A 15559-nucleotide genomic window follows, 5' to 3' on the forward strand; every position below is an offset into this window, starting at 1 on the left:
TTTGTTCAAAAATTAGAGTTGTCGTCTAACTATCAAGGTTTAACACGTCCACAGCTTACATAGTGCCAATCGTACATTGCTTGTTGTCATTTTAGAACAATTTAAACGGAGTCATTGGAAGAGAACAGTTAAAATGCCACAAGATTGTAGACCAACTTGTGTGAAATTAAAAGCATGTAACTAATTTTCTGAACGAGAGCCTATCAATAGATGGAAAAGGAATTTTCTATAATGCCTGCGAAAAACAATATCAGGTTCCCATTGATTTCTAGTACAACATATTTCGACATCAAAACATCAAGCTAGAAACAAAGCAGCTTTTTCTGTCGGATATCTATCAGAAGAATTTTAAAAGAACCTACGCCGATACTTCATGGACGCAGACATACCGCTCTACAAGTTGAACAATTCGTGTTTGAAACAGCTTCTGGAGCAGTATACAACAGGGGATACCAGATAATCAACATTAAGACAAACTAAGGAACCACATGTGTACCAAGAAACGCTGGTCAATGTTTCTTGAAATTACGAAAGATCAATATAGATTTCAGTTAATGAAACTACAGATAAGGATAAAGGGATGATAGTAAATGTCGTCATCGGTATAATGAGATTTTAGATACGTAAACATGTTCTTCTAGTGCAGTGGTTCTCAACCTAATTCCTATCACGACCCCCATTTTATCACATCCTCTTGCCAGTGACCCCCTTATAATTTCTGGTGTGTAATAAACTTGTATGGGTTTTTAAATATACCTAATGCTGAGATCTCACGATATCCATCTATTTTTATAATAGTAGAATCCATTTCTTCTGTATAGTGGATACAGTAACAGTAATATACTCCGACGAAAGTGCTGGTTCAAGATGGATATTAAACCCTTTCATTAAAGAGACAGTTAAAATAACAGACCTAAGCCCACAGCTTACCACCTAACAGGATTATCGTGCAACGAGTCCTTGTAACTGGTTTTCTGTAACGAAAACTTGGAAAAGTTTCGACTGAAGAGGAGAGAAGAATATCCTGTTCTGGTATCTGCTGCTTTAAAAGTAATAATTCCATTTGCTACATCGTACCTGTGCGAAAGTGGTTTTTCTTCCATGGTAAGCATTAAAGACAAGAAATCGCTTATCAGTTGAAAATGACTTGATAATGTGCGTCAGGAAGATTTTGAACCGGACATTACCGCACTAGTGAAATCACACCATGCTAAAGTATGTCATTATGATTCAATTTTAATTGTATTTCAATATTCAGGTTTTGTTGCATTTGTATTTTTCTGATATTTCAATATGCATTAGTTTCATATCGTATCTCTTGCTTTTAAATTGATTTTTAAACAACTCTGCACTTGTTAAAAATGTTTAGTAGATCTATTTTTTGTTGTTCTTAACAGTATGTATAAAAATAAAAATATGCGTATCAGAACAAAAGTCAACATAATATTTAAAAATATTTTCCGCTATTAGATTCTAATTATATTAATCTCTTCCGCTTATCCTCACGACCTCAATGAAATCCTCTCGCGACCCCCAGGTTGAGATATGAGGTCATTGAGAAATGTAACAAGAAAATTACCAAAGTATTCAATAACAGGGTGTCTAGTCTATGACCTGGGGATATCAAACATGAAAATGTACTCCTGTTTCTAAGTGACGCAGCTTTCTAGACGCTGAAGGCTGGAGAAAGTTGAAGGTAATTTCTCCGATGATGATTCACTTTACCTAGGCAGCCCATGCCCTTCATAGATGTGCGGAAATTATTTGTGTTAACTGTCCTAAGGTGGACGTCTTAATCTCTTCAATATTATTTCTTGTGAAGGCTCCCAGTGTAATTAAGTTGTTGAAAGATGCCACTGATATACCACTGTCACCCAGATCTATTATAACACAATGGAGAACATGGTTAGAGATAGAAAATTATTATTTTAATCACCTCGAATCCATCCAAAAAGTGTTGTCTTGTAGACTGAAAGTGCTGTTTCCATTCAACCTGCTATGTCTGTTGTTGGTGATGCCACAGTGAAAAAATAAGTGTCTACATTGAAGCTAATTTCTCGTTTATCATACCTGCATGAACTCTCCAGAAACAAGAGATCTAACTGAATAGCTTATTCGATATCACAGGGAAAAGTTGGAAAACATCAACTTTAACGTTGGAGAAGTCGCAGAAGTGATGTGAGAAAAGTTCAATACAATGTTAGCAAAAAATAAAATACAAGCTACAGTGAAGTAAGTAAAATCCGTGCAATCTTAAAAAGCAAATCAAATATAGAACTGTTAGATGTAGATTTAACGTCTCAAATGTTGCTAATTTTAAAATTGTCTCCCTTACTGCTTGCAATGTAGAGTATCCTTCCAGTCAGTATAAGACAATATCGAGAGATAATAGCTGAAGTTTCAAATTCAAAATTTTAAAATAATGTTTTGTGACGCATTGCTTTACAAATAGGGAATCCTGGTAAGTAATTTGTTAAATCTGTATTTGTAACACTCCTAAAATGAACCTGAAATAGGGTAACAATGCTTTCTTAAATAGTTTTGTAACGAGAAATGAATAATTGAAGGTTACTAATGCGTTCGTCTCTGTGTGCAAAACAAGGGTGAAAGTGAAGGGGAACGCAGAGGACGTTGTTACTCCACTTCCAAAAAATATCTCTGACGTCCCCTCACTTCCTAAAAATTACAATGGGCAAAGATAGGCATGGGAGACGGTATGATGTAATGCGTCCCTCTACCTTTTCAGATCTACTTTTATCACTGCTGTAAACTACACACTAATTTATTCATATTAGAACTGGCTTTGCAAAAAGTTAAAAGTAGGAATAAAAAGAACGATATCAAAAATCTGTTTTGTTAAATCGTTAGTCAAAATAAAACTTAATGAGTAGTTAAACTGATGTTAAGTTGGCAACAGAATATATTTTACAATCTTACTTATTCGATTAAGTTCACTTTCAGTGGCTTGTCATTACGATGCATTAGTATAAATGTTTATTTGAAATAGCATACAAGAAAATCACAGTGAAAAAATCTTCTTGATTCGTTATTTATATTTATATAGGTCCATATTTTGCTAAATTTTAGTCCACATGTATCTATATATAAAGCCACTTGTTAGTACATATAAATCCTAGCCCCGCTGATCATGCTTTCACAAAGATTTTCTTTTCTATGAGACAAATTCCACCTCTTAGTATACTGCCAATACAATTCTATGGACTGTTATGTCTCGTCTACTTTCTTTGGACAATATAATCTACGAAATGCTTGAAACAACAAGAAAATCTTAATCTATAGCACGTGTTATTTATTAAATAGTGTCTCTGAAATATCTAAATATATACACTACAAACTGATGTTGAAACTTGAAGAGCAGTGAAATGCATTGAAATATTTCTTAACGTAGCTATCTGGAAAACGCGTTTTCAACTTTTGTTACGCCATACATGCTTTTTTTTTTTTTTTTTAAATCAAAATAAATGAATTGGAGTCATATTGTTTGACGATGTCTTCCCACTTTGCCTAATTCCCATTTTGCTAAACACTTTATCAGCTGTCAATCTCACACAAAAATTACAGCCGCCATTTTAGATGAAATGCAAATTCCCATTTGTACTAATTCCCATTACGCCTAACGATCCTATCAGGAAGGAAATTCCTCCTATATAGGATATCTGACAGTGCTTCCCTACTTACCAGGCTCGTATTCAAGGGGGTCTAGGGGGCCGCACCCCCTATATTTTTACTGCCCCCCCTAAAATTTTCACCTGTACTATAATATGGTGATGAACTATACCTATAATATGGTTGGATCGGCCCCCCTAACTTCTACCGCCCCCTTACATTTTTTGGCTGGCCACCGGACTGATATTTACACAGTGACAGAAAATTACATACACAAGTCCTTGTTGACAAAAGCAACGATTATCTACTTCATATGTACACTTCTGTTTCATACAAAAAAAAAAAAATACATCAAAGTTACTACAATTACTAGAAGAAATTACTACGAAATTACTAGAATAACTTGCTGGCTACTCCGCGTAATGATTATGCACTGGTTCTTGCATACCGGTACGTATTGTGTTGTATATCTATATGATATATGTCAATTAACGTCTGATGAAGATAATGTTACGTTATTGAAACTGTTGGACTTATTTTAATAAAGAAATACTTACTTTGGTCAGAAAAATATTAATTATTTACGTAATAATTCCAGAGTCAAGATGGAAAGAGTTACATGTATATTTGAAATATCTTTTATTATAGTTATTTGAAATGAACATTTTTAAAGCAAATTTAGTTGTTCATTGTGATAAATTGTTATATGATCGTAGTAACTTGTTTGATGTAAATAACTTTTTCTTTATATATTTGAAATATTTTATGTTACAGTTATTTGAAATAAATGTGGCTTTTGTATACAAGTTTCTGCCGCTTACTTTTGTATAAGTATAGAAACACTGTCAGATCTATATAGGGGGTATTATTTTCCTGATGAAATCGTTAGGCGTAATAGGAAATAGGCAAAATGGGAATTGGGATTTCACCTAAAATGGCGGATGTGATTTTTATCTGTGATTAACAACTGATAAAACAAACGTTAGGCAAAATGGGAATTAGGAAATATGACGAGTAAATCTTATTTGACACTTTTCCATTTTATTCTGATGACTTTAAAAAGTTTTTTTAAAAATGAAGTTCAAACTGAAACAGAATCATTGTTGTCATTTTCGAAATAGTTAAAAATATAGTAAAATGTCTTAAAAAGAAAACTGTCAAACTTTAAAAGTCTACTCTTACAATAATTTGCTATTAAAAAAAAAAAAAAAAAGCTCAGAAGAAACTGTATTCTTTCTTAAGAGGATAAACTTTGAAAGAACTATAAACAAATGGCATTATGTTGCAGAAAGCTTAGCCTCTTTTCGTTTCCTGCTCTTTGCTTCAAAATATTCTTCTATTTCCTCTAGAGTTTTTCCTTTCGTTTCTGGAACTAGAAACGCAACAAACAAACAACTACTAAAGCAAAGAGCAGCATACAACCAAAACGTTCCATGAGAACCAATAATTGCCTTAAGATTAGGGAACGTTTTAATTACGACAAAAGTGATTCCAAGGTTAAAAGAGCCAGATACAGCACTCAACAAACTTCTTTGGTTCATTGGGAACAATTCTCCCATCATTAAAAAAGGAATACCACAATAACCAATGGAAAAACCAACCATAAATAGCATCATACTAACAATTGGTAATATTCCTACACTCTCATTTAAATGTATCGTTTCCAAATAAAAATAAGTTCCTAATAGCAACATAGAAATGGACATGACTGCTCCAGAAAGAATAAGTAGCGGCCTTCGTCCGTATCTATCTACGAAAAACACTGAAGCGCCAGTGGCAACAAGCTGTACTAAGCCTACTAAAATTGTTGCGACATGTTCATCCATTTCAATGCTAGCGGAGTTGAATATGGCTACCGTGTAAAATATTATTGCATCTATCCCGCTCAACTGTTGAAATGCCATTAGGGCCAAGGAAATTCCTAACGGAACTAGTACTGGTCTTCGAAGTAATGCTTCTCGGCTAAAGTGTTTCGTGGTAGGTTTTGAACTGAAATTTACATCTTGAACCTTCTTAATTTCTTGTAACTCGACTTCGACATTTGATGTGGCTCGTAACCATTGCAAAGATGATTCTGCTTTTTCTGCTCTTCCGCGTGCCAGTAACCAAGATGGCGACTCTGGTAAAGGAAGAAGCACAAAGAATAGCAATCCTGGTAAAATTGCACTGCACCAAGCAAGCCAATTCCATGCTAACCATTTACCCATAATGTAGGATACAAGTACTCCACCAGCCATGAACAGACTAGGAAGCGAACCAAGAACTCCACGAATCTTAGCATGAGAACACTCACTCACCTGAAAGAAAAATATAAAAATACTCTATAATTTGTTCTCGTTTACTTTACTGTAAAGAACAGAAAACACTGCAAACAATTTGCAGACCATTTTTAGATCATAAATTAATTTGAACATGTCAATTGTTTCAACTAAAGAGTGCAGTAAAGGCAATGTGTTATAGTAAAAGTAACGTCTAGAGTCACGATAATTTAAGTGGAACATCTGAAATTTCTATGGATACACTACGCTTGGCTGTGTTTGGATACCACACATGTCTCTAAAGCCTGTTTAGACGAACAAATATTCCATCATATATTGTATCAAACATTTCATCAATAGAATTTGAACATGGATGATACCAAGTTGTATGCAACTTTTGGGTTGGTTACAATTTGATACAACTGTTCTAAATTAGAACTTGTTCTATTTCTATCCCACATTGTATCAAAGAAAACAAACGAAAATCACTATGCGGTGGCACTAAAATCGAATATAATGTAGACACGGAAAGTTTATATTCTTTTGATGCTCAGATTATTTCGTACAGATTGACAATATGCTTGCATACGATGTGTCTAGAATGATAATGTGCTATCCTATTATATGTAGTTATTTCTTCATGAAATTCATTCGTAATGTCTTAAAAATTGTTTCTCAGGGTAGGAGTTGAATTCATGAGTGCAGATTCACTTTATGAGGATTTTCTTTAAGGTATAAATACACATAGGACGAATACCATTTAAAGAGAGATGTAGAAAAAGCAACTTACGATAGGTGATTATTAAAAGCGAGGATGATATTTAACCGATTCAGAGCAGGAGTACAGCATAGCAATAAAGGACCGACCTTTATTTGGGAATAGCAATAAAGGAGGGAAATGAGACGGAAGTAACTGAATAGTCATTCCGTTCACTTCTACAACCTTATTCATTATGTTACCAGGATAAAACTACACAGATACGTTTGAGTAACCTAATAATTGAATCAAGAAATATAAACAAATGAGCAAGTATATTCATCTTTATATTTGATCGTTTATAATGGGTGCGAAAGTTTTAGCCAACTTATTTGACCAAATTACCATCAAAGAAAAGTTTGATACAATATTTGATGGAAAAGTATAACGATGTATAATAGGCTTAAGGGACGAGACTTGAGCAAATATGCTCTGGCCTGTAGAGCAGCCCTGAGTCGAGTTGTCTACATGAAAATCTAGATGTTCCTACGGCAGCAGTAGGCAACGGTGAAAACCAGGATAGTATTGGCAGAAAAATCCGTTCCTAACCGGTGAAAGGTATCGGGAGACCATCACTGTATCTTTTTCAAGAACATACAGTATGGAATTCTGTTCTATTTTTAAAACTGAATTACCCAAAGTGAGTGGAGCTATAACCGTCACCAGGTTATATAAGTAATTTTTGTGGACACTGTATATTTTGAAAAGACAGAAATCATTCTTCGATTTATACTTTATTTTTGCGACGCAAATAATTTCTTTCTTCGATGGAAACTGCTTTTAACTCATTTCTCTCCCACGAATTCGAATTAAAGAGTATTTCATCGTTCAGCAATACATATATGTGAAACGCTGTTTGCGGTGAGAAGATTTTAGTGAGTAACAAAGACGCTATTCATTTTCTGAACTATATGTATGAAAATCGTATTTCAATTACTTGGATACTTCAGTGTTTCTTCCTTACTCATTAATATGCAAAGATTACATTACACTGTATAGTTATCTGGAACCAAATTAAGTGTTTTCTTCAATTAGTTATTGTAATACTTGGCATGGACAGCTGCGACCTAGTCAGACTGTCACCTAGCAATATTGTTCAGTCAGTTTTTATCTAGAAGTTCTCACGGTCAACTATCGTAATTTTCTTCTACATTGTGGCCAGTGAACTGTGAACTAATATAAATTATTTCAACATTTAATTTGCATACTCATACAGGTGGTTTGTTTAACCCGACCACATTTTAAAATGAACTGCAAACATTGACAGGTCGGTCAACTCAGCTCGTACTTGGAGCACCTCAATTCTAGGAGTTTCCTCCGTGTGTCGATACAGCCAACATGCTCGTTTAATTCGCCATAGAATTAAGTAAAGGGGTATACGTCAAGTAGCCACCCAAGAACTTACTCAGCGGCTAGCCCCATTTAGTAAAGTCCCAGGTCCACTGATCCAGTTCGAACCAGTAATCGACCCCCGGGTAATTTTTGATTTTTATAACTTGTTGACAGACATTTGCGCTATGGATACGTCACCTTGGATTTTTGGTGAATTCTCAGCGTAGCCGCAAGGAACTTACGACGTGGGATTACTTTTAGTGTTACCTCATAGTGCTAATCCCAATGTGCATTATTTAGTGGTGTGAGAAAAGTATTAGTATATAATTTTAAAGGGCTATAACATCGTAAAATGTGAATATTAAGTGTCTATATTCATATCAGTGTTTAGTGTGATTGTGTTTCTTTTACATGATCTTTTTACACATAGTGCATTTAATAAGTAAGCATAGTATTATTTTATTTAATGTGTTTCGATGTGAATGATATATTTGTGTGTCGTGGTCTGAGCGATCATCTGAATGTCCGTGAGGATTTCGAGACGAGACATCCGAACCTCTCGGTGCTTAATGCTCATCTTATTGTTGAAAGCGGAGAGCGATCCGGGAAAAGTTCTGTAATCCCTTTTTGAGAATGTTCTTTAATGTGTTAACCAGGTAAGTTCAGATCTCCTCAAAGTACTCGTTGGTTGAATAGAAGGGGGGCAGATCCGAAAGGCAGTTACAGAGCAATAAACTCAGAATCCAATACTGCGAAAGCGATCAGCCCCACGGATTCTGGGGGAGTAAGAAGTCGTTTAGTTATGAACAGGGAATACAATTGGCAGATGGAACGTCAGGAGTCTGAAGATAGTAGGTAAGTTAAAAAGTCTTAAGTAAAAGAATGTCAAAATGCATGTAGTGCGAATCAGCGAAGTAAAATGGGAGAAACAAGATGAGTGCTGGTTAGACGCAGAGCCCGACTTAAAAAGCGATTAAATTGATTGCTTATAATGGGCAACGCGATAGAGCGTAATACACACTCGGCTTGCAAGTTGGTTGGAAAGTTATTTCCGATCATAATTATTCCCAGTTGGGACCCGCACTTTCCAAGGCCGGGCCTGCAGATTAATATAGAATTATACGAAAATACAGACTGCAGTAGGAAAGTACTTTACTAGGAAAATACGGACTAGGGAAAAAAGAACTATTTTCCACAAAGAAAACATCAGCGCAGGACTTATAGGCCTACTTGGATAATGACATGAGGTCAGAGATACCGGATGGATTACATATTCATTAAGAAGAGATTCAGAGGCCAAATTAACAACTGTGGAACTTACCTAGTACTGGATGTGAAAAATGACTACAGCTTAGTCAAAATGAAGAATGAATTAGAACTTAAGAAGGTCGGTAAAAAGGAAAAAGGAAGACTGGGATACAGGCAGATAGAAGAACAAAAAAGATAGAAGAACAGAAGAACAAAGACAGTAAAGAAAGTTTCGCGAAGACAGTAGATGTGGAGCGTTTTTCGCTTTTGTTGGAAATTCGACGACGGCTAGTGCGGAAAAGATGCCATTAGTGGCACCGACTTGACTGATTTTTTAAATTCTTTTTGGACATCCCCTTACTCTGCCCCAACAGACTTAAAGTTTTTAAGTGTTTGGTTAGGCAACTTGCACAACACCAATGACAGAAAAGCTACTTGTGGTCATTTTTAGAGTTACCTGATGGCTATAATACAATATTATTTTGTTAAAAGAAACTTGTAGCAATACCAGTAAAAATTTAAAATGTTTATGAGTCAAAGTACAGCCATATTAGCTCAGTTGTTGGAATTAATGTCCAGATTTGTTTGGAATGCCACGTTAACAATGATTATAGGCATAGCCCTTGATGTAACACGATTTTCTTTGTGTAACACTTCGCTAATTTTGCTCTGTATGCAAAATAACCCAGTACTCACCACGGGAAGGTGGTTGCACATCGAGTTCCGCCCACCCACCCAGCCAGTAGACATATGTTGACATTTGACCTTAGGTCACGTAGTTCTTCTTGGTCTCGAAGCGGGGCATTCTTGTTCTAAACTTCAGTTTGGCTCTAACGTAGATATCTCTTGCGTTCAGGCCGCACTTTTTCGACGCTGCCTCGGACACCAGCTTCATTGTGCGTTCCACACCTTAACTATGGCAAGGGAATGTTGTTGTTAGAGTAGCTGAAGTTCGGATGTTTTCTTCAAGCTGCTGATCCGTTATGTTTCGTGTGATTGGCGGCTCAGTTAGACATTTAGACCAATTAATCATGTCGTCGTAATGCTTAACTGTAAAGTTTAATTTCGGAACAATGAAGTCACGTGGGCGGCTTGAACTCAGTCTTCTGGCTGCGGCACTTTTTTATCCTTCTCCAGCCTAACGTTCGAATATGCAGATTTTCATCTGCTGTCATCGCTAGCAGCAGGTGTTCATGATGATCGTAGTATCCGTTTGTTTGTAGAACAGAATGAACTATGTGTTGTAGATTTTCTGGCAGAAAACGTGATAGCATAACTATGCTAAACAGATGCATGGCGCCCATTTTGCACGAAGGATTTCGCCGTGTTGAAAACCAGACGAGAGCGTATACTTTAACAATGTACTGGCAAAGTAGACACAAACTTGAACTAGGTTTATCAGTACTGATGTAGTGGCGAAGCATCCTACAGGCCAATGTAAGCCATCGTGAATGTGATAATGGTCCTGGTTTTCTGTTTGCTAGATTCCTATAGCAACAGCCTTACAAATTTCAAACAGATAATTCTGGTCGCTGCTTAAACCATCTGGTTTTTACATTTCAGACACCCACTCAACGGGAATGGGTGTAAAGGAGACGATCGGTGAACGTTCACATTCCTTTAATTTCTTTCCGATGGGGCCGGAAAAAGCGTTGGGTCCGGTCGTCCCACCATCCAATTCGGTAACCAGGTGTCGAAATGGCAACTCGTTTTTATGAAGAAGGCAAATTAGATGCTGCAGTTCCTTTCCTAGGGATCTTTGTATCTTACTTATCACGCCGTTATCCCATCCTGTGTTCGTGGCTTCACCATCGCTGCCGACTGCCTCAAGACTTGACATATCGTACTGGTTATTCTCTAAATGCCCCAATATAGAGTCGGCAATATCCTTACCAGTACCTGACTTAGGTGTGGCATTACCTAAGTATTCTGAACCGGGCTCCGATAGAACTGTGATATGCTTTTCTGTAACCTCTCGTCTTCGTAGTTTGCCGTTAATTTTTTCTTGCACAAGAGTTGCATCATTTTTTCCGTCGAAGTAGATACTTGTAATTGCCCGGCCCAGGTGAGTCTTTTCTTTCTGGATCTTCTCACCCAGTTTATCTTTCCCTCTTCGTACCTTAGATCTGTCAACAACAAGATTTTTGTCCTCTGGCGTTATGAGTCTCGCGTCCTGAAGTACGGCAGAAGCGATCAAAGCAATCTGTCTGCCTAAAGCTTCAGTTCTAAACGCTACCTCCGCTGTATTTTGAAGACAGATGCGCTTTAAGCTATGTTTTGTTCTTGGTCGCGCCTCGAAGTCAGATCCCGACGTGCTTCCCGATTCAACAGCTTCGCTGGATTCCCCTGACGACGCCAGTATCTGTGACCTGTGCCTATGCCTAATCCCACTAGTTGGACTTGCTTCAACACTTCCAGTGTCTTTTTTGGTTGTCTGCCCCTTAAATCTGCTCACTTTACGGGAAAACATCTTTGAGAGAAATTTGTTTGTTCGGACGTCAATGTTACCAATGCTCATTTTCCGTGATGTTCTCTGGTCCAAAACAAACTTGAATTCTCGTTTTGGAATCTTGTGTGTCCTCTCACAGTTGCAATCTTCGGCGGTTTTACATTTGCAAAGACGCAATATCAAAAAGAGACTTTTCCGCGTGTGCAACAAAACCGCACGAAGTGTTGTCTCTTGTCCTTGTCGACTGAAATGTTTTTCCTTGGTGCGACACTTATTATAAAATGTTTTCAGCATGTCAAAAACTCTTTTCTGAAACCACAGGAATGCTTGCTTTACGCCAAATATGTACAACTCTTTGTCCAACTAGTTTACAAATGTCAGTAACTGGTAATTTAGTTACACTTTCGTCCCCACTTAAACCGCTTCGAAACCAATGATAATGTCGCATAACGTCAACGTACGTGGGTAACTTCACTCCACTCATTTCACTTGGAGTGCCAAACAAGCCTAGTTTCACACTTTCCCGTATTAGTCTGCTATTGACTTTTTCTTTATCTTGCTTTCCATTGCTTCCGAACTTAAAAACCAAAGTATACAAAATGTCTCTGAATCGTATCGCACTAAGAAGACTGTAACTTTAGGTACAATGCACAAACTTTCTGTCTTAACAGAAACAGTAGCGAACTAAAACAGAGCTTAAGCTGCAATAAACTGGCCTATTGGATTGGTTCGCCGAAGTGCGCAATATTTATAACACCGCCGAACTTCGAGCGAGAATATTCTAGAAACGTCGGCGTAGGTTCTGGAGCCAACGAGGCGAGCGGGAGGTGCGCGAATCTTCTGGACGGAGCCGAACGTTGCGACGACGCTCGAAGAGTGTGGCTAAAGTAAGCAACCACGAAGTTGTGTACCCTGCCGCTAGATGGTATTTGCTGTCGGTGTACATAACAAGCGAAGAGTTGCCAAAAACAAATAGTGTTATATCAAGAGCTATGCTTATAATCATCGTTAACGTGGCATTCCAAACAAAATCTGGACATTAATTCCAACAACTGAGCTAATATGGCTGTACTTCGACTCAAACATTTTAAAATTATTTACTGGCATTGCTACAAGTTTCTTTTAATAAAATAAATGTATTATAGCCATCAGGTAACTCTAAAAACGACCACAAGTAGTTTTCTGTCATTGGTGTTGTGCGTGTTGCCTAACCAAACACTTAGAAACTAAGTCCGTTGGGGCAGGGTAAGGGGTTGTCCAAAAAATATATATTAAAAAAAATCAGTAAGGTCGGTGCCACTAATGGCACCTTTTCCGCACTAGCCGTCATCGAATCTCCAACAAAAGTGCAAAACGCTCCACCCTAGTAGATAAGATAGTAATAGCTCCAACGAAGGAAGAAATTAACCAGGAATGGTTATTTATAAAAAACGAATCTATTTATTATCGCGAAGAAATTATTTGGTCACGAAGAGAAAATAGCAATGAAAGAATGGATCGTTAAGGGAATTTTGAAATTAATGGATACGAGAGGGAAATTAAAGAACATCAACAACAATGAAACTAAGGAGCAGTATAAAAGAATAAGAAATCACATAATTCGAAAATGCAGACTCGCCAAGAAGGAGTGGATAAAACAGCAATGTGAGCAAATAGAAAACGATGTGAATACAGGAAGAGCAGATGAGGCTTATAAGACGATGAAGACGAACTTCCAGCCACGGAGAGCAGAGACCAATGTACTAAAAGACAAATAAGGAAAACCTATGGCTGAATCGATCACGAACAGCAGGCAACATTGCTTTCAATATGGAGAAATGAATTATAGAAAATGCACCTTAAAACACAAAATTTAGAAAAGGCTTGGAACACGTGTCCATTTATTTTTAATAAGGAATTTATACACACCGAGTTTCATCTTGCTAACTTGAAAACATCGTGGGCAACTCAATTGGCTTAAAATTTGATGCCTTCGCTAACCCCGTTAGGATGCTCATTTTAATCAAAGTAACATGACTAAAACCCAGTTCGAGGTAGCTGATAACTATATCCAAAAATTTATATCATCAAGTGGTTACTATATATTACTATATCAAGTGGTTATTACTATAGCAAGTGGTTCAGAGTTTTCCCGTGGTGCGATCATATACAAGATCCTTTTCATTTTTATATAGCTTAATAGATTTAAAATCACTGCCTACTAGAGTGTGTCCAGCAGACAGTGGTGTAAGATAACTGATCATACATACATATTGTCCTCTTAAAACAATAACTTAGCGTGCATTGGTTCTTCCTGAACAGGAAATCTTATTGCCTTCTCTCGTTTCAATCTCATCTAAGTATCGGGAAACAATAAGTCATTTGTACCTGACAAAAATAAATAAGTAATAAAAAGGGCCAAAGTCCAGTTTTCTACAGAATTCATGTAAATATTTATTTCGTACTATTTTTCTTCTACGTAATAGGTCGGGGATCTGATAATATTTAGAAGACATCACCACCTTATAGGGTTTGAGTTGTCCATGTTCAGTAGCGAAGGGCATCACTGTTTGAAACAAAGTAATAGAACACCCACTCATTCTCGTAAGAAGAAATGACACGTAAAGGCAAAATCCCTTTGTCCATGGACAGTAACAAATTTGCTACATTTTAGCTAACAATGTTCGGACATTCCGCTTCAGGGGAACGAAAACGTATTTTAGCAAGATACTCTCGGACATGATTATTCTGATGTTGCTCAATGCATATGATGCTGCAGTAAATAGTGGTACATAGAAGAAGGAACATGTGGTTGTGCATCCAGTCGTAACATACACAATTTTCGATAGGATTCGATAGACGTCATAACTTACTAAAAAATAATCACGTACTTATGACCATGACCAGATTTGCATTGTGTATTACTTTAAAGCAGTAATTTCCAACCTTGTTTACCTGGTGCCCGTCTTCGTAAACCTTGCATGGTTCAATTCCCGCCACCTATCCACGATAAAGACAAAACATCATATACAAGTGATGCTTTTTCATAATTTCATAGCTTATTTCTGACAGCAGCTTGCGTCTCCTCTTGCTAGCTCTTTTCACGCCTCCCAAGGTTGACAACAACTGTTTTAGAAGAAAGAACAGCGAAGTTCCCACCACATTTTATCTTCTTACTAACACAAATGCTATTTCACATGAATCGACGAGATATAGTGACGTAATAAAGAAAGTGTTGTGTGTACTATAAACAGAAAATTTTACTATAACTTCGCTTCTCATCTTCGCACCTTCGCATCTTTTATCATGCATTCATTTCACAATCTCTATTAGTAATACTATTTCACTGTATTTGTACAGTCCGCAGCAAAAAACCTGCACCATGAGCATGTAAGTTTATTGTGAAACTACGCCTAACAGCGCAAGGAATCAACATAACGCTAAGTGGCACAAATCACTCGAGGAGAAACCTCGGCGTCCTCAACTGCACACTTATTTTGGAGCAAAAGACTTCGCCGTTTCACAATAAACTTACCTGCACATGTTGCAGGTTATTTGCTGCGGACTGTACCTTTGTTCTTTCCACTTATTATTTTAAGTAAAATGATTATCTCTTGTTACTCTTTTTAAAAATATTCATTTCATAAAGACTACTCTACTGTATTTAACCAACTTGAGAAACACTAAACTTTTGTACACTGTAAGCGATGCAAAAATCATCATGAGAATATTCTTCAACAGACCCGATAATACCACCAGATTAATAGTGCTGCCAACCAAAGTTTTTTTTTTTCAGATGGCACTACGTCAAGTTCTTACATATTTCAATAGCCCTATACTTATTTAAAAAAAATAAAAAAAAATACAAAAACTTTTATTAGACCTCCCGGTCTTATTGGCTAAAGCCTT

At 36.8% G+C, this 15559-nt stretch overlaps 1 protein-coding gene across 1 annotated transcript in view; it reads right to left on the minus strand.

Moving 5' to 3' along the window:
• Positions 1-3788: 3788 nt before the first annotated feature.
• Positions 3789-15559, minus strand: part of LOC145689243 (facilitated trehalose transporter Tret1-like) — a 43525-nt gene continuing 31754 nt past the window's right edge. The window contains exon 4 of the mRNA XM_081763382.1: positions 3789-5924. Within this exon, the coding sequence (XP_081619508.1) occupies positions 4905-5924 (1020 nt within the window). The 3' untranslated portion in view covers positions 3789-4904. The remainder of the gene's footprint in view (positions 5925-15559) is intronic.

The sequence above is a fragment of the Thermobia domestica genome, chromosome 1, assembly GCF_964235325.1.
Source record: "Thermobia domestica chromosome 1, izTheDome1.hap1.1, whole genome shotgun sequence".
Lineage (NCBI taxonomy): Eukaryota > Metazoa > Arthropoda > Insecta > Zygentoma > Lepismatidae > Thermobia > Thermobia domestica.